Genomic DNA, 19,145 nt, shown 5'->3' with positions numbered 1-19,145 from the left:
TTTGATACTCTTTTAGAGCGAAATGTGAAGCATGACATCACAGGAGAGCAAAACAAATAGGTCTGTACATTCAAATGAGCAAATTCAATGCTATTTTGATGAATATCATCTAAACTCAGAAATGTATGAAATAGATATAATCTGAATCATAATTTTTACATGATAAATAGGGAGGATTCAAACCTACAGTAACTTGGTGAGAGTTCATAAATCTACTCACAGCCACAGGCCTGCTTTGACCATGATGACATAATAACCTCTTTAAATATGAAAGTATGAAAGACAAATAGGGTTGTATATTTTTTTGCCGACGTTGACTCAAATTTGACAGTATTTCAGATGAGTACAAACTCTAACTTTCAAACAAAAACAACCTATTTCCCCTGATACTTTATCAGCAGTTTTGCAATAATGATGGGAACATAAACTTCAACAAGTCCATTCATCATCTCCTCACAAGTATCTTCAGATGTAAACAGACAGGTGAAATCTAGCATTTTAAGGTACATGCAGGGACTGACAACCCAATTCACAAGTCTACTTTAGGGCCAAATTTAATTAGAAATAGTTAAGCATTAAAAGTTGCTAAGCAGAACAACATGATGCTGACCAGAATAAGATCACCAGCTAAATTAATACAATTTTGACATGCACAAAATGCAGCGGGTATCCGGCTTAGTTGTGCTTAGCAGAAAAATGTTAAGCAATATTTTCTGCTTAAGCAGCTCAATGAAATTGGACCCTGTCCAAGTTGGCATACAGATCCAACCCACTTGATTGTCAAAACACTTCAATGGTTCCTTAATGTAATTTATAGAATTCTTGCATGGAGGCACTCCAACGTCACTCACACCCATTCTACCGCATAGACAGCTGGGGTCTGTAGCGCTGATCTCCTGCCATGGTCGTAGCTAGGTTCCAGAATCTGTCAACCTGGCTTGGTGGACAAAGCTTCAAGCTAGATTAAGTTTTTATGACGCAACCATCTTCCAATAAATAGAATCTTAATGAAAGTGGGGAAAAATGACAAGTCTTTAACCTCAAGCTGATATCACTCAGTTGCCCACAGGCGGGCTAAAGTATGGCTTTTCCAAGTAATTCGGTCTTGCAAGAGGGTGGCCAGTTCATCCGTTGATTCTACAGCACAGTGCTTTTGCAGCACCTCGCTGTAAGACATTTTTTATCTTCCTCATATCCTGTGTCAGTGAGTTGGTTTCTAAGGATGGACGTACCGAACCATTTATGAGTGAATCACAAACCTTAATTTGACTCTGGAAATTCCTTATTAGATGGAGTTGATTTCTGGTGGTTCCTCTCATGACGTCGGCGGCTGCTTTGATCCGCAAAGAATTTCCCGCAAACTCCACAAGGATATGGTTTCTCCTTCGTATGGACCCTGTTGTGTCTTTTTAGATCCGATGGTTTAGAGAAAAAGCTCCCACACTCCTCGCACACTATTGTCTTTTCAATTTTGTGGACGAGCTGGTGTCGGTTCACATCCCCCCGCTGGCTGAATTTCTTTCCGCAAAGGGGGCACGGAAATGGTCTGTCTTGGGTGTGGACACTCATGTGACGGTTTAAATTACTCTTGGTTTGAAAGACTTTTTTACAGGTGTCGCAAGAAAATTTGTTTGTGCTGTGGCTTTTATCCATTTTGATGACTCGTTGATGAAGACACCTGTGAAGACACTTAGAAGCTTCCTGTGTTGGAAAAAAATGTATATGAAATATTTTAAGCCAACATTGAACTGCACAAAGATGACTTTGCGTGATCTTGTTTAGTTCGAATAGCATTACAATCTGTAACTTGGAACCTGTACTTACCCTACAGGCAACTTCCATGTGAGTGCCTGGTGTGCATTACAGAAGTTGCGGCAAAGAAGAGTTTGATATTAACAAATTCTGCCTCTCCCATTGAACAAAATGGCACAGCGACATAAATTGTGGACTATATACCCAGTAACTGGGGTGCTGTACCGGTACTGATCCTTTTAATTAATAAAAAAACCAATTTGAGTGCAGCGCCGAAGTTACTGCTTATGTTATACTGGATCTAAATCTAACTCTAACTGGAAGGAGGGCAATCGCAACACCTTAAACAGACATTGTCAAACTACCTGTGACTTACTAATACTACCTTATGACAACTATTTACATGTTTACATTTCATGCCGGTTGCATGTTTCTACTATAGTCTATGCATGTGTACGAAGGATACAAATATGCAACCTGGAAATGAAATGCATGCCCCTCGGGCTAGCTAGAACAAAAGAAATTCACTATGATTTTTATGAGGTTCATTTGGCTTCTGGTCTGGAACCAACCTGCATAGGCCAATAATCTGTGTGTGTAATAACTGGAATAATAAGCCAACTGTTAAACTTGCACACTCGTGACACTGTCTGCAGAGACGCAGACGGTCACATAAAAACAGTTACATTACAATCAGCATGCATTGAAACATCTCTTTCCTTTGTTGAAAAACTAAAAATATTGGCCTATTTTTAATGTCAGTTATGTGCTCGTTCGTTGCCAATACTTACAAAACAACGGAACAATTCCAAGCTGCTTGAGTATAACTAAAGGTTCTCTCACTATCAACGATTATAATGACACGTTTTCATGGTATTTACAGAGATTTTGACGTCCGGTTTTTGTTGCAGAAGCCTCTTGTCTGGAACGTGTTGATGTTGTGGTGTGGTTTCACTTGAAGGCCGATGGAGGGCGCTCTTTGACTTATTTATTTTTGTTTAGGGGAGGGGGCGGGGCGTGGAATTCGAGAGGCGGGTCCACCCCCACCCCCATTTTAAACAGTACAAAGCATTCAAATCAATTAAAACTGAGCTCAACATGTAAAATGCCGTTTTATAAAATGTGTTTGCATCACTCCATTCTTCATGAACTTTGTAATTTCCCCCCACTTTGTTTTACCAACCCCAAAAAGGAAACAATTGAGTCTAAAGTTATTGGTTTTCTGTCGGCTTTCCTTGATGATTTTGGAAGTTTTTCTTTTCAACTTCTGCTTATTTAATTTCATTGCTATGTCCTGTCCCACTCACAGTTTGCCATGTTCTTGCTGTGTTTTATCCAAATAAATTCAATCTAATGAAATCAGTCTGCACTTGAATTGACTGTACACAAATGCTCGACTCTTCCCCTGAGTCTCTCTACACTCTTCATGCATGGTGGAACAGCATTACTTTTATATTACCACAACATTTGTAAAAGTGACCTTGATGCACTGTAAAAGATTATAGAATTCTTTCCCCCAAACTTAATTGTGCTATATGGATGAACAAACTAAATTGTGCGATGGATGCACTTCAGTGAACAAATTCTAAAAACACCTGGTGTTTATACCAGACTTGCTTTCAGATTGCAGTAAGCTTATTTGAGTTACACACGCCCTACGTTTTACCATAATCCAGTAAAATGTTGGTTTAAATCGGCCATCAGTTTTTGTTGTTGCTGTATCAGAAGCCATCTTTTTGGGTCAAACTTCATGTAAGTTGATAATTTAAATTAGTTTTAGCTGTTGCAAACTGCTTTACCGACTGAAAGGACCAAAATGATAATGACCCTAGCAGAGTCTTTCATGAAGGCTATAAGTAAACTTTCCAGCTTGTATTATAGTATTGGCAGTAAGATGTAAAAGGTAATATAAAAAAAAGGAAACAAACTTCTGAATTTATACAGAAGAAAACCATAAATACCAATACCGGTAAATTGTTTGCTTTCTATGTCCAATTGTTTCTTCTTGCTATGCCATAATTTGGGAGGGCAGCTACTCAGCCCGCCTTGCCCCCTTGGGCCGCGGCCATAGGGCTACGCTTATGTTTAGGCCCTATGTATGAATGCATTGATGGCATCAAATATTAAACCATAAGGGAAACTGAATGGGTAAATTTTTGGGGTAGAACAAAAAAGTTGACTAGAATGGGACTCAAACCAACGACCTCTGGATTAACGTGCCGGCACTCTCCGTTAATTCGGAGGTCCTTGGTTCGAGTTCCATGTAATTTTCTTGGTACATCCTCAAATCAATGTATCGATGGTGAAAAAGTAATTGAGTTTCATTTAATTAATTTTTTTATTTGTTTGAATTTCACATCTAGATAATTGTCTTGTGCGATTTCATCCCATACAAGATGGCTGCCGATATAACGGCAAAATCAGTCTTGGATAGAATCACAGAAAGACATCTGAAATGTCACATCTGCACCGACCACTTGAAAGAGCCCAAGATGCTCGAGTGTTCTCATTCATTTTGTCTGTCGTGTCTTCACCAGCTGGCGAAGAAAGAGGAGAGATCAAGTCACATGCTCACATGCCCAATGTGTCGAGGACAAACTTTATTGACGGGTAAAGGAGTTGTTGATCTCCGTACTGACTTCAAGATGACGTCTCTGATTGAGGAGATTAAACAGCATGAGAATGCACTTGAAAGGCAAAAGGACAAACAAGCTCTGGGTATAGGATGGAATGTACCAGCATGCAACAAGCATCCTCATAAGGGTCTTATCATGTATTGCAACAAATGTAAGAAGTTAGTATGCACAACTTGCATTGGCAAAGACCACACCAAGCATCCTGTTATTGAACTGGACGAAGCTTTAGAGAAATGCAAACAAGACGCTAAACAACTGATTGCAAAGCTTGAACGGAATAAAATCAAGCTCATGATCACTGTTCAAGGTATCGTGATGTCTCGTAAGATGTTGGATTCCATGTTAGCCGACACCAAAGAGAAAATCTGCAAGGGAGCCGAGAAGAAGATTTCCGAGGTCAAAGAGGAGCAGCGACAGCTTATTCAAGAAGCGGAACAGATTCATGAAGATAGGGTGAAGACGTTTGAAGCAGCTCAGAAAACCAACAGCCATGAGATGGATAAAGCAGATCACAAACGGGATGAAGTGAAACAGCTCATGGATCAAGGAAACTGTTTTAGTATTCTCCACAGTATAGACAAACTATTACAAGACCTGAAGGAGTACACAGAGATTCAGCCGAGCAGAGTGCCTTATGGTTTATCCTATATCGACTTTGAAGAAAGTGGCTCCCTCGGTAGACTTCTGCTGCAGGATGTCGATGAGCCAAACCCGCGCCCAACACCTTGTGCAAAGACAACACACCAGACATGGACGTTGCAAACAGAAACTATGAAATACTTGAGTGGAGAAAATGAGATGGACATTAAATGGGCGTATGACATTGCAACATTCTCCAACAAGGAAATCGTTGTGACAATTTTCCAAAACAATAGCTTGATATCGATCGCACCTCAAAGCTCCCCTCAGTCGACCGTCATCGCACAAAGACTACCAATCAATGGACTCTCACATCCAAGCAGAGTGACTGTAAACAAGAACGCCGAGCTCATTGTTCTAGATGACGAAGCAGTTAAAATCTTCAACAGGGACTATCAGCCTCTCCATAAGTTCACACTACGTCCAGGAAAGAACAGCCGACCTTCATGTCTCGCTGTGGATGACTACAATCTGATAGCAGTTGGGTACAAGAACAAGGAAGAAATATCTCTACTCCAACCAAATGGCCCTCTCATCAGAACATTACCAGCTCCAGGGATTGGTCGATACTTAACAACCTACAAGCAGCAACTCATCTATACTAACTGGCTCGGCAGAAAGTTGGTGGCAGTAGACTATGATGGTGATATGGTATTCTCGGTGGATATCATTGACTCCGGATGGCCTCAGGGTGTATGTTGTGATAAGGATGGTAGTATCTACGTCGCTGTATGGAATGCTGGGCTATCATCATCAGGTGAGGTCCAGCAGTACGGTCCGGATGGCAAGTACATTGGATGTATCATCAAGGAATGTGATAACCCATGGGGGCTTACATTCACATCGTCCGATGACCTGGTAGTGGCTGCAGGAAAATCGGTTCAAATCTATCAATATGACTAAGTACAACAACTTGATTCGCAGCTTGAACAGGCATGATATTTGGTCCTTGGAAAAGTTTTGAGCACAAAGAGTTACCTATTTGTTCATCTCTGATTTTTCCAAGGGCAGAACTATCGGAAAATCAGACTAAAGTGGGAAAAATATCATGCCTATTAAAATATCACAATAAACAGAGTTAGACCAGCACGTTCAAGTTAATATCACACATTTGTTTGCTCAAAGATAAAAACAAGACAATTTCATAAAGCTGTTTAGCAGAAAATACTGTTTGACAAACTTATTTGCGGAAGAAAAAATGAATGGGGCACCACAATGCAAACTTATTTCTGCTAAGCAATGCGATTCTATGTTTAGCAAGTTTTTGTGCTTACAGGCTTTATGAAATTGGGCCCTGTCACTTATGAACAATATAGAACAGTTGGTGGAAAGACTTGTAGCTTTTTGATGAAATTCTGGCAGACATTTATTTTGGGGTAAAATCAGTAAACATTAGAACAAGAAAGAATGACAATGTGCAAGCTTTCACACTATAAAAGCAACATGAGACTATTTGGAACAATAGGTGGCAGCACACTCGAGCCCGGTTCATAATTCCTGCAAATTCAAAAACCCACAAATTTAGACGCCATAAATTTGCAACAAATAATGCACATCAGTTGAAATGTGCTCAACTCCTTCGAAACATTTCACTGCAAAAAAACAACAGGGCTGTATCAAAATTTATATCATATTTGCATTTGCAGGAAGTATGCGCCGAGCTTGACCATGAAAGTCCAACTTGTGTTTGCTTAAATGGACCTAAACAATGGAAGTTTATCTAGTAAGTGTGCTGCTGCACCCTGAGCTTCTAATAATCTTCTATTGTTACATCAATAATTGCTCTGACAGTTTATATTACTTGGAAAATATTTTTCATTCTTCATACTAAAAAAGTGACCTGCCTCACTAATAGTTTTCCAGCCTACTGTTAACCACTATAATCACTCAATCTTAGATAACATTATCTATGAAATCGAATACAAATACTTGTACGTGTCAAATAAACCTGATTCTAGCAACCTCCAAACTAAAATAATAAAAAATGGGTGTTTCAATATGAGCAATTGAAGAATGGACTTTCGTGCAGAAATAATGCAAGGGCTGTTCCGGTACCTTTCAATTTCCTTCTACTACACACCAATATCATGTAGAAAAAAATGTTGTTACAGTAAAGTCCGGTTAATACTTCATATGAAGGTGAATTTGATGTCACAACTCTCCTTTCGCAGCCATATTCGCAATCGAGTTGAACAGAGTTGAACTGCTGCGAATTATTTGTTGCGAATTTGTGACGTCAACATTGGCTTCGCATTTGCATTTACAGGAAGTATAAACCAGGCTTTAAGTTTTATGACTGTTAATTTATAAATCTACTGAGTGGTAACTATAGTATTGCATAATTCATTTATGCTAGATATTTGCATAATTTCTCTTAAACAATTTGGTGTTTTCATGGACGAATTCTAGATTATTGATGAATGCAAACCTAATGCTGGCGGTAAGAATCTCTCTGGAAATAAATAAAATAATTAACATAAGTAAAGTCTGACTCAGCTTCCTCTACTATAGCATCGTTAAGCTGACACACATGCCCTGCGTTGCCTCTCTTGGTTCTAAAGTTGAAGGAGACACAATCGTGAAGAGCCAGGCAAGCGTTCATGCAGGACAGGATATTACGTTCTTGGCTGCTACTGATGACATGGTTGTTCAGACGAAAGTTCTTCAGAGTGGGGCGAGGATTGATGAAAAACATGGATGCCTCCTTTGGGTTATAGTCAGCCGCATCCACTGTGAAGGGAAGAAACAAAACAAAAACTCTTATAACAGTATCTCTATCAAATATTAAACCACAAGGGAAACTGACTGCATGTTTCTACCTACTCCCGGGGCTGAAACAGGGTTACCCCCTTCACAGTCTGTTAAGGATGTAGGCATGAGTATCATCCACTTGGAGCCTGGCTGGTAGAGCAGAATGCGGTACCTTCTCAACTTTTTATGAAGCAATTATGGCTAAAGTGCTTTGCTCAAGAGCACAAGTGTCATGACCAGGATTCATCAGATCTTGTCTGCACCAGCCATGACATGGGGTGTAAAGAGAGTTCCTCTCGATTAGAAAGAGAGTACACCTGTCTTGAACAATAACTTATAAAAATGTCTTACATAAACATCTGTAGGTGACCTGTAGATACTTGTAGATACCAAAGCAAGGCTCTTCATTGGTGTAGTTAGCCCAGTAGTTTGGCACTGTGCAGTTTCGTTCATTAGTGCAGGTATCCCTCACAGGTATCAAGACGTCTGGCGTTTGACACTCGGTGTACATCACAGCCCCAGGATAGTTGTCTCGAAAATGGCATCGCATTCCATCTGTTAAATTGGAGGACAAAAACAGAGCTTTTATACCCCTTTTCACACGACTCTATTCCCCTGGGGCAGCCCTTTCACAATTGGATCACTCTAACCTGATATCTAGGGGTGAATTTCATAAAGAGTTAAGACTCGTCTTATTTTGAGTTCTTAGGACTAACCTTAAGCCGATCTTAGGACTAGCCTTAAGTTTTAAATTTTTCCTAGGATTAGTCTCAAGTTAGGACTAGTCCTAATTTTTGTGTGAAATCAACCCCAGCAGAGTCTTTCTCTAAGGCTAAAGGATTTGAATCTGGGTTGCAACTTTGTGGTCACTTTTCAAACTTACCCTCAAATCTTCCAAGTTCGGCAGAGAGAATTCTGATGTGACTAGCCTCGACCGGACACTCCAAGAATAAATCAGCATGGTCCTCACAGGAGTACAATGTAATGTCATTCAGCGGACGACCCTCTATAGACAAAAATCAAAATAATTGCTCGAATTTTCAATTCTTTCTGGACCGTATAAACATTATTGTCTTTTCTTTGGAGGTGCAATTGGTAACATTTCGCAACCATGTTAAAATTAAGCAAGGGATCCTTGTTTAATGCTGCCGTGTGAACGGGCTTTATTACGCATGAGACTTGCACTGTCTGTGTGTGTTCATTGTACCTTGGCAGTTGTATGTGACTTCCAGATATTTGCTATTGACGTCATTGCAGGGATCACTTGCCGTTAGTAATGACTCTTCAGTCTGAAAAAAAAATAAAATCAATCGAAACATTATTTGGTTGCAGAAATGTTGTTCTTTTACAAGCCAGTTGAGTTACTCACTGTTAATCTGTTGCTCATTTGGCGTCTTTGTAACAATAAGTGTAGCCATGATTGTGGCCGAGCACTTAAACACATCTTTCAGCTTTCCTTGAAGCCAATTATGTGCGTTCTTGTACAAGCCATAGCCCAATTTCATAAGCACAAAAAATTGCTAAGCACAGAATAGTTTTGCTTAGCAGAAACCGGTTACCAGCCCAAATTACATTAAGTTTGCACTGTTGTGGCTGGTGCCCAAATCAATCTTTGCTTAGCAAAGAAATTTGTCAAGCAGTTATGATCTGCATAACAGCTTTATGAAATTGGGGTCAGTTGAGTCTCTAATGTATGAGAGGTCAGGGAACAAGACCTACAACCCAAACTGCTTTTATTTAGTTTTTATGTAGGGTGTCATGGCCGAATGGTTTAGAGCATCAAATTCAAGTTCTGGTGGTTCAGTCATCTGAGTCATTCTGTCATGGGCGTGACACTTTACTATAATTGCTTCTCTTCACCCAGGGGTATAAATGGGTACCTGCGAGAGTAGAGGTTGATATATGAAAAAGCCTTTGGAGCGTTAGTGTTGCCTAGGTTGCATACTACCCAAGGAGCTGAGCAAGACTACCGGGATGTTCTTGGCCCAATGACCAGGGCACTAATGTAAAGCACATTGAGACGGTTATATTTGAAAAAGTTATTATCCTTATCTTAGCCATGAAAAACATCTTTACTTACGGGCAAGCCACATGAGCGTTGATCTTCACAATATGTCTTGACAATATCAAGAGTGTCTGTTGAGCGACAAGTGGTTGAGTCATCCTTTCCCGCAGAGTGAGGACAGACAAGAGATGAGCTGCCAACCTGCAATCAGAAATAAATCAAATATAAAACCGTAATATAAAAGTTGTAATATGTACAATGGACCCATCAAATACATGATATGGGGTGTCATGACCGAGTGGTTAAGAGCATTGGATTCAAGGTCCTTAGCAATCAACCAATGATAGTTTTTGAGATATTTCTTGAAAGCTTTAAGTGACTCAGCCAGTGGATTTTGATAAGGGAGACGGTTCCCAAGGCGAGGGGTTTGTGTTTAAAATGTCCGATTCCTAGCAGTAGAATGCACCTACCTGGGTGCGGCCGTAAAAGGCGTCTTGTATTTTGATGTATTTTCCGTCCGAGCAGGTGAGGCTTAACTCATAATCTGTACCTGTGCATCCGATCAACGTAATATCTCCCGATGAAACATCAGCTGAAATTAAAAATCATTAACGAAATATTATAAGAGGAATGAATATCATGCAACAAGATTGATCAAGCAAGTTCAATCAAGAACCTTAGTTAACTAGTGGATTATACAAAGAGTTAAGACTAGTCTTATCTCGAGTTAGAACGAGTACCTCTGTTCTTAACTCCTAGGACTATCTTTTTGGAACTGATCCCTTGGCTTGAATTTGGGTGAAAAATCCACAAAACCGCAGGAATTGTAGCTCAAAATGTCTGCTGGACCAGAAATTTGTATACAATACCAGAATCAAAATGGGCAAAAAAAGAAAGAAATCGTGAGTCCTGAAACAGACAGAGGTTAATAGAGCCACAATTTCACAGAGCTGCTTTAGCTGGAACTCTCTTCTAAATCACATTTGCAACATCAACTCACTCCAGACTGTAAATTAAAAATGCATCTGTCTTACACAGCGAATTGTATCTCTGCAAAATGCACTCTTACTTTTTATTATGACTATTAAGAATAAACGTTGCCTAAACAATTTCTGCTAAGCAAAAAAAAATAGATATCAGTCGTGGATGTTACATGTCAGGCTTAGAATTAGAATTTCATCTTTGAAAAGGCAAAGCCATTTTTACTTTTTCAAAGGCACTTCCATAGGACAACCTAAAAGTCTAGGGGAAACTTTTGAAGGGGCACCAAGGCCAATACCAGGGGCATTGGAGGCCGTGGCCTTGTGGCCTGTGTTATTTTAAGCTGGAACCTAAGACGCAATGAGAAGTCCGCTTACCTTTGCAAGAGAATGTGACCTCCAGGTATTGGTGCATGGTAGCGCAGAATGAATAGCCTAGGTAGAACTCCTTGTTCTTAACTGTACATGATTTCTTGTTATTACACTGGGTCTGTATAGGGGAGCTAACATCCTGGTCACTGCAAGAACTCACTACAACGGAAAGGAGAAAAACACAAAATTAGTAATTTTTAGCGAGGGCTGATTGAACCTGATTTACAGTTGTAAAAAAAATCATGGTAATTGATTGATAACATTATTCTGGTAGGCATCATTTTATCATTTTGTCGATCTGAGTTAATTTTTGAGCAGCTGTATGAAGTCTCAGCCTCAAAAAATCTAAAAGAGTTTAATAGAACTAAAAGATGGAAATTTGCATCTGGCATAAAGAATATTGATTTGGGTTTTACCCATATACACTGATGAGTGTTAGTACTCTATTCTCAGTAGTTAAACAGTGCATATGGGGAAAACCAAAATTAATGTTATTATCCCGATGCAAATTTCCATCTATTTAATCATTGCTGTAAACGCTGCTAAAATATAGGATTCGAACTGCCTCTAGCTACATAGTAATCTCACTGGTCTAGTTAATAAGACACTGCTCTAGAATTGCAAGGGTCGTGGGTTCGATTCCCACCCGAGTAATGTGCCTGTATACGGGTAAAACCAAAATGAGTATAATAAACGTACCGTCAATGCCTGAATCTTGAGGAGCCCAAGGTGGGATGCTGGTTGTCGATGGTTTGACGTAGGCGCTAGTGATGTCTATAACACCCTTGAAACCGAGACAGCCAAACTGTAGTAACTCATCCATAGAGGCTAAACCTATAGTGTCAGTGTCTAGCTCTCCTGTTGATAGGTAATTGGAAATGGTAATTTTATTTTATTTAGAACTGAGACGTCTCCTGAATTCAAAAAAATTTATCTAGCCCTCTGTTGGCAGTCTCCTTATTTTGTCAATACCTTTATTGTGGGGGGTTGCCAGTCAGCAACTGTTAACTGCCGTGTAGCCAGGGATCAAACACAAACTACGAAACAACCTTGGAAGCGCCAGACAGGGGATCACCTTTTTTAAGGGAATACAACTTTTTATATCAGATACCAAATATTATAACCACAAGGGAAACTGACTGGTTAAATTTGAAATGATTTAGGGTTGAACAAAGAAAAATTGACTAGAGCAGGATTTAAACCATCAACCTGTGGATTAATGTACTGGCGCTCTACCAACTATGATTATTATTATTACTATTTTGATACACTTCTCACCTTGAATATATCGGCTGCACTGATACGTCACCTCCAGGTATTTGAACTCACTCTGGCACGGATCTCCCGCTCCAGCGACCAACGCGTCCAAAACATCCCCCTGTACATCCAGCTCACATGACTTCTGCAAGTGGCATCGGCCACGCACAATACCCATAATGGTAGTACGGGAAGCTACGCAACCGCCGCTGTACGTGTGATTCGCAAACATGTGTGGGCAAACTTTGCCATTTTCGGCTCTCCCATAGAAAACATCTAAGATATTGATGAAGAAACTGGTAGAGGCGGCACACGCCAGCTGAAGCTTCTGGCCATCGCAGGCAACGGCTGTCTGCTCACGTTTGTCAACTGTAGGAATTAACAAAAATCAAACACTCTTTCTCAAATAAGCATCCCTGTAAAGACATATTTTGTTCTTTCCATTGTCCCTGTAGTTAAGGTTTGTCCTTGTGGGCACGCTGGTCTTTAGAATTTCCCTTATGAGTCTGTTTATTTTCCTCTTTTTTGTTTTGTCCTTGGTCTCCAGAAGGTACTGAACATGAGAGCACCTCAGGAGAGCAACAGAGCCAACACTCCTACAAAAGAGATAATGGTTCTACACCTCAGGAGAGCCACAGAGCCATCACTCCTACAAAAGAGATAATGGTTCTACACCTCAGGAGAGCCACAGAGCCATCACTCCTACAAAAGAGATAATGGTTCTACACCTCAGGAGAGCCACAGAGCCAACACTCCCACAAAAGAGATAATGGTTCTACACCTCAGGAGAGCAACAGAGCCAACACTCCCACAAAAGAGATAATGGTTCTACACCTCAGGAGAGCCACAGAGCCAACACTCCTACAAAAGAGATAATGGTTCTACACCTCAGGAGAGCCACAGAGCCAACACTCCTACAAAAGAGATAATGGTTCTACACCTCAGGAGAGCCACAGAGCCAACACTCCCACAAAAGAGATAATGGTTCTACACCTCAGGAGAGCCACAGAGCCAACACTCCCACAAAAGAGATAATGGTTCTACACCTCAGGAGAGCCACAGAGCCATCACCCCTACAAAAGAGACAATGGTTCTACACCTCAGGAGAGCCACAGAGCCAACACTCCTACAAAAGAGATAATGGTTCTACACCTCAGGAGAGCCACAGAGCCAACACTCCTACAAAAGAGATAATGGTTCTACACCTCAGGAGAGCCACAGAGCCATCACTCCTACAAAAGAGATAATGGTTCTACACCTCAGGAGAGCCACAGAGCCAACACTCCCACAAAAGAGATAATGGTTCTACACCTCAGGAGAGCCACAGAGCCAACACTCCCACAAAAGAGATAATGGTTCTACACCTCAGGAGAGCCACAGAGCCAACACTCCCACAAAAGAGATAATGGTTCTACACCTCAGGAGAGCCACAGAGCCAACACTCCTACAAAAGAGATAATGGTTCTACACCTCAGGAGAGCCACAGAGCCAACACTCCCACAAAAGAGATAATGGTTCTACACCTCAGGAGAGCCACAGAGCCAACACTCCCACAAAAGAGATAATGGTTCTACACCTCAGGAGAGCCACAGAGTCAACACTCCCACAAAAGAGATGATGGTTCTACACCCAAGTTGACTATTCATTTATAGTTACTTCCTATTTATCCACACCATGCAAAGCTTCAAGCAATACTTACAATACAAGAGTTGGACTTCACAGAGTCTGAGTGTTGAGGTCCGGTCTGGTACCTGAACGCTGACGTACTGACCAGACATGACCTGATTGCAGTACATATTGGCATAATGGCCGTCATCTGCTGTGAAGTTACGCCCACATGTAGGATTCTCCACGAAGTTGGGGCTGTCCCCAATTCGGATCTGAGCTCCCACGAAGTCATCCACTGAACATGGGAAGGATATTTAAAAAACACAGTTACAAAACAATAATAATATTGGTCACTCTGACCTGAGACAGTTTATCCAATCAGATTGGTGGAGAGGAGATACTAATAATAGTGGCTTCTTGATATAGTACTCATACCCGTCACTCAGTTCAGTATTTTCCAGAGAGGTATTGTTGAGCCAGGTGTTGAAGTATGAGACCTATTACTTTACATAGCACTATGTAATGGTTGACAAGGTGTTGTGGCACAATATGCTGCCAATCAAACCAGGAACACTGGGGCGAACCCCTTCGCTTTTCATTAAGTACACTGGGTTTTTTTACGTGCAGGACTTGCGGCTTTTCATCCTATCCCAAGGACGCAGAAATAACGGTTAACAGTTTTACTGAAGGACACAAGGGTCACAACCAGGACTCCAACCCACACACTGCTGAACATCAAAGCTTGAGTTCAGTATCAGCTCTGCCAGAGCGTGCCACATATTCAAACAATGCAAAATCCAAGATCTCCATTTTATTTTTATGAAGTAATACAAAATTAAAAACCACAAGGGAAACTGACTGTGTAAATTTTAAATGATTTTGAGTTGAGCAAAGAACAATTTACTAGAGTGGGACACGTACCAACGACAGGTATGCACAGCTAAATTCAAATTATGAAACAGAAACTCACCATAGTTACTACAAGAGATAATTTTGACGTAGTTAATATCCCGCTTGATGCCGAGATCCACTAACCACCAAGGGGCAGTCTCCTCTTCTGATTGGAAACAGTAGCCACCAGAGCAAGAACTTCTGGCACTACCGTCATTGGCAAATGTGCTGGGATATGAAGGTGCACTGCTACTGTTTGTTGGATGAAGAAGCCCAATACTTTTACCTGTTTCATACGTGAATACAAGAAATAAAAGAGTCACAACACAGACCACTGCGGTAAGTTTGACAACCCATCTTTCATATTCCTTTCATTTATTTTGGTTGTGAAGCCAAGGACTCTCTGAAAAGCAAACTTAATCACTATACTAGCCAAGAACCCCATGGAAATCAGGTAATGGAGATCAGGCCGTAAGCAAAGAACCCGCGCTTTCCGCGCTTACCTTAAGCGTATTTCACTGGTTAGCAGGAATTTTTGCTTCTGTATGTAAGTACTCCACGTTACTATGCATTCTCTGCTTAAACAGCTAGCGCAGAAATTTGGCGCTTGAACAGTAAGTGGAGAATGGTGATTGTAAGTGCAGAATTCGGCGGTAAGCAGAGCGATGAAATTGGGCCCTATGGCTCAACATTTGATTCGTTGCTGTACACAAAAGGAGAAGATTTAGGCTGCACTTACGCATTCCTTCACATGTATATTTGATGTCTAGGTATTTGGGTACATCATTACAAGGATCCCCAAGCACCGTAGCTAGCTGGATATTGAGTCGACATTCCTCTTTATTATCACAGTTCCTCTTAACGAGGTCCAGGACATCGCCAGCATCCCAGGAGCAATCCAGAGGGTAGGAGTAGTTGTTACCAACGGAACACAGACCTACAAAGCAATCACATCAATTTATAATGAAATTACATGTTTTAAAGGCACTGGACACACTGGTAACCACTTCTGCTATGAGGGTACAGTGGCAACACGCTTTGGTTTCTTATGACAAAAGGCACTGGACACACTGGTAACCACTTCTGCTATAAGGGTACAATGGCAACACGCTTTGGTTTCTTATGACAAAAGGCACTGGACACACTGGTAACCACTTCTGCTATAAGGGTACAATGGCAACACGCTTTGGTTTCTTATGACAAAAGGCACTGGACACACTGGTAACCACTTCTGCTATGAGGGTACAATGGCAACACGCTTTGGTTTCTTATGACAAAAGGCACTGGACACACTGGTAACCACTTCTGCTATAAGGGTACAATGGCAACACGCTTTGGTTTCTTATGACAAAAGGCACTGGACACACTGGTAACCACTTCTGCTATAAGGGTACAATGGCAACACGCTTTGGTTTCTTATGACTAAAGGAAATGGACACCTTTGGTAATTGTCAAAGACAAGTATTCTCACTTGGCGATTCCCCACAGATACACAAAATAACAAATCTGTGAAAATTTGAATTCAATTGGAGATAGAAGTTGCAAGAGAATAATGAAAGCAAAAAAAAACCCTCGTTGCACAAATTTGTTTGCTATTAGATGGCAAATAAAAAAGTTGAAAGTGCAAAATTGATGTCGAAATTGCAGACTTGCCGGTGATATGAACTTACCCTCCTCCCTTCGTCCATAGAATGCTTCATGTACTTCAATATATCTCTTATTCAGACATAAGATGTGTAGTTCCTCGCTGTCACACTCTATTGCTGACTCTACTTCACCTACTCCAAGGTATTCTAAACACATACATTAAGAGTCATCTGGCATATCATTTCAATGGTCTCTCTAAAGTGTGAAAATAACCAGACAGTGCTTTGGTGTTTCAGGTCTTGAACTTCACTCTTGAAGGGGCACAGCAATAATTCCCTCTATGAGCAAATTTCGACAGGGACCTTGCACAAGACACCACAGCAATTACTGTGGTGCTGCGGGGTATTCCGAGGCCTGTCGTTTACTTAGCATGTAGACATTGCATTCAGCTGAAACCTGCAAATCTGTTTTCTTTAAAATTTTGCTCATAAAAATAACCAATTTGCTGACAAAAACCAAACTATGACCCTATGCTTTGAACAGTAAGCAATTAATGTCAAGAAGGTTAATCAGTAGCTAACCTTGCGGGCACAAGAAGCGCGTCTCGTAGTCTTCGCATGTTTCACCGTTGGACTGGTCCCCATCATTGCAAACCAGACCCTTGGTGAGACTACAACTGCTTTCTAGTATCTGGCCTGCAGTGTAGTAGGGCTGTTGGTTACCGGCTAAACGGCATTCAATACCATTGGGTGAAGGGCACATCTCACTGGGATATGTCTGGATGGATGAAGAGAAAAAGCTGCGTTAAGGAAAAAGCACTTAGGACTTATTTTTTCAAAGGAGATTGATCTTAAAGAGGAAGGGAAATGTCAAATTCAATTTTGTGATGTACACATTTTCCCAACAGATAGAGTTCTAGGCTATTTTCGAGTTCCAGATTCAGCTCAGGCTAGCTTGGCCCAATGGTTGTATTGACAATATTGCGCATGCAGTCTGCATACGTGCTTGATCATGGCTTCAGACGAGAGAACAGAGCCTGAGGCTGAATCCAATACCATGGATTCCAAAAGGGCCCTAATAGAGTGAGGACTCTATCTAAGATAGGAAACAAATGATGAGGGCAAAAACAGCAATTCTCTAACCTCACATAAAAATGGTGCAAATATCCATTGTATTCAATACCCACCAAGTGCAATATAAGAGATGTTAAATTTGCATCGGGAATAAAGTGCAATATTGTTAATATAAAAAAAAAAAAAACGGGTTAAAACAATTTTAACTGTTTGATTAGTTCCAATACGCATGACGGGCAGTGGTTGTTTTTAGGCATACATATTAGTTCCAATACGCATGACGGGCAGTGGTTGTTTTTAGGCATACATATTAGTTCCAATACGCATGACGGGCAGTGGTTGTTTTTAGGCATACATATTAGTTCCAATACGCATGACGGGCAGTGGTTGTTTTTAGGCATACATATTAGTTCCAATACGCATGACGGGCAGTGGTTGTTTTTAGGCATACATATTAGTTCCAATACGCATGACGGGCAGTGGTTGTTTTTAGGCATACATATTAGTTCCAATACGCATGACGGGCAGTGGTTGTTTTTAGGCATACATATTAGTTCCAATACGCATGACGGGCAGTGGTTGTTTTTAGGCATACATTTTGGTAACTATTAATTACCCTCAAAACAGCTACTTACCGATAACACCCGGTTTTTTGTTTCAAAATCTCCACCGCTACCGTCATCATAGTTAAACCAAGGAGTCCATCCCATACCTACAGAGGTGGGGACAAGGGCCAGAATTAACATCAACTCTTAGTTTATCAAAGCCGATCACAGAGCAACTCTAAAAGTGCACCCAATTTAAGGAGCTGCTTCACCACAAAAAGTAGCTAAGCACAACAACATTATGCTTACAAGAATAAGGTTACCAACCAAACTGCTGTGTCACATTTACAATGTGTGACTGGTATCCTGCTCATCTAAACAGATAACTCTTAAACAATATTTTCTGTATAAGCAGCTCTATGCAATTGGCCCCTGGTTACCAACCCATGGGAAACGCAGACGAGGGCGCCCCAGGACAACATGCAAAAATGTGATCCAGAGGGACCTCTCCAGACTGGGCGCTGGTTGGTCTGTGGAGGAGGCAGAAGTGGCAGCTCAAGAGCGGTCTATTTGGAAGCTTCTCACCAGTCAGGCATCCATTGTAGAAATACATCAGTTTATATTACACAAACCAAATGCTTTAAGGCAGGGTAAAAACCCAAAACAAATTTGAGTAATTTCTTTCCACAAGCCTCCTTTTTTATAAAGATGGTATTGGTTGTAAGCAACCTTTGAAATCATTGTTAATAATCTCTTTTCCATAATAATTGTTATAGATTTTTTAACAAATCTTACCGACGCATTCCCTGGTGGCATTGATGTAGAGTGGGAAGCCATCACACTGTGGGTATGATACCCCACTCTCTGCAAACATAGTCTGACTGATATGAACCATGCAATGGCGTTTATTATTACACTGCCTCTCTAACCTATGCATGACTGTATCAGTGTCATATTCACAATCTGTAAAAAGAAATGTTTTTGCAAAGTGAAAAAATGTTCAAGCCTTAAACTTTAAACAAAACAAAACATTAGAAAAATTGCTTAAA

General features: G+C 40.7%; 2 protein-coding genes across 2 annotated transcripts in view; one reads left to right on the top strand and one right to left on the bottom strand.

Annotated features, from left to right (window-relative positions):
- Nucleotides 1–3,402: 3,402 nt before the first annotated feature.
- LOC139952197 (uncharacterized) lies at nucleotides 3,403–5,943 on the top strand. The gene is made up of 2 exons (XM_071951246.1): nucleotides 3,403–3,504; nucleotides 4,116–5,943. The coding sequence occupies exon 2, from the start codon at nucleotides 4,149–4,151 to the stop codon at nucleotides 5,928–5,930; it is 1,782 nt and encodes a 593-aa protein (XP_071807347.1). The 5' UTR covers nucleotides 3,403–3,504; nucleotides 4,116–4,148; the 3' UTR covers nucleotides 5,931–5,943.
- A 1,510-nt stretch (nucleotides 5,944–7,453) lies between these two features.
- LOC139952195 (uncharacterized) overlaps nucleotides 7,454–19,145 on the bottom strand; it is a 70,749-nt gene continuing 59,057 nt past the window's right edge. Inside the window, exons 69-84 of the mRNA XM_071951245.1 lie at nucleotides 18,892–19,059; nucleotides 18,187–18,263; nucleotides 17,060–17,255; nucleotides 16,562–16,684; nucleotides 15,631–15,828; nucleotides 14,971–15,177; nucleotides 14,092–14,295; nucleotides 12,414–12,761; nucleotides 11,835–11,993; nucleotides 11,142–11,294; nucleotides 10,254–10,375; nucleotides 9,859–9,984; nucleotides 8,986–9,067; nucleotides 8,662–8,784; nucleotides 8,130–8,333; nucleotides 7,454–7,757 (exon numbers count right to left, since the gene is read on the bottom strand). Of these exons, the coding sequence (XP_071807346.1) occupies nucleotides 7,456–7,757; nucleotides 8,130–8,333; nucleotides 8,662–8,784; nucleotides 8,986–9,067; nucleotides 9,859–9,984; nucleotides 10,254–10,375; nucleotides 11,142–11,294; nucleotides 11,835–11,993; nucleotides 12,414–12,761; nucleotides 14,092–14,295; nucleotides 14,971–15,177; nucleotides 15,631–15,828; nucleotides 16,562–16,684; nucleotides 17,060–17,255; nucleotides 18,187–18,263; nucleotides 18,892–19,059 (2,792 nt within the window). The 3' untranslated portion in view covers nucleotides 7,454–7,455. The remainder of the gene's footprint in view (nucleotides 7,758–8,129; nucleotides 8,334–8,661; nucleotides 8,785–8,985; nucleotides 9,068–9,858; nucleotides 9,985–10,253; nucleotides 10,376–11,141; nucleotides 11,295–11,834; nucleotides 11,994–12,413; nucleotides 12,762–14,091; nucleotides 14,296–14,970; nucleotides 15,178–15,630; nucleotides 15,829–16,561; nucleotides 16,685–17,059; nucleotides 17,256–18,186; nucleotides 18,264–18,891; nucleotides 19,060–19,145) is intronic.

This window comes from Asterias amurensis, chromosome 20 (assembly GCF_032118995.1).
Source record: "Asterias amurensis chromosome 20, ASM3211899v1".
NCBI classification, from domain to species: Eukaryota; Metazoa; Echinodermata; class Asteroidea; order Forcipulatida; family Asteriidae; genus Asterias; species Asterias amurensis.
Note: the sequence above shows the minus strand (reverse complement) of the source record. Positions and strands in the feature narration are given on the sequence as shown.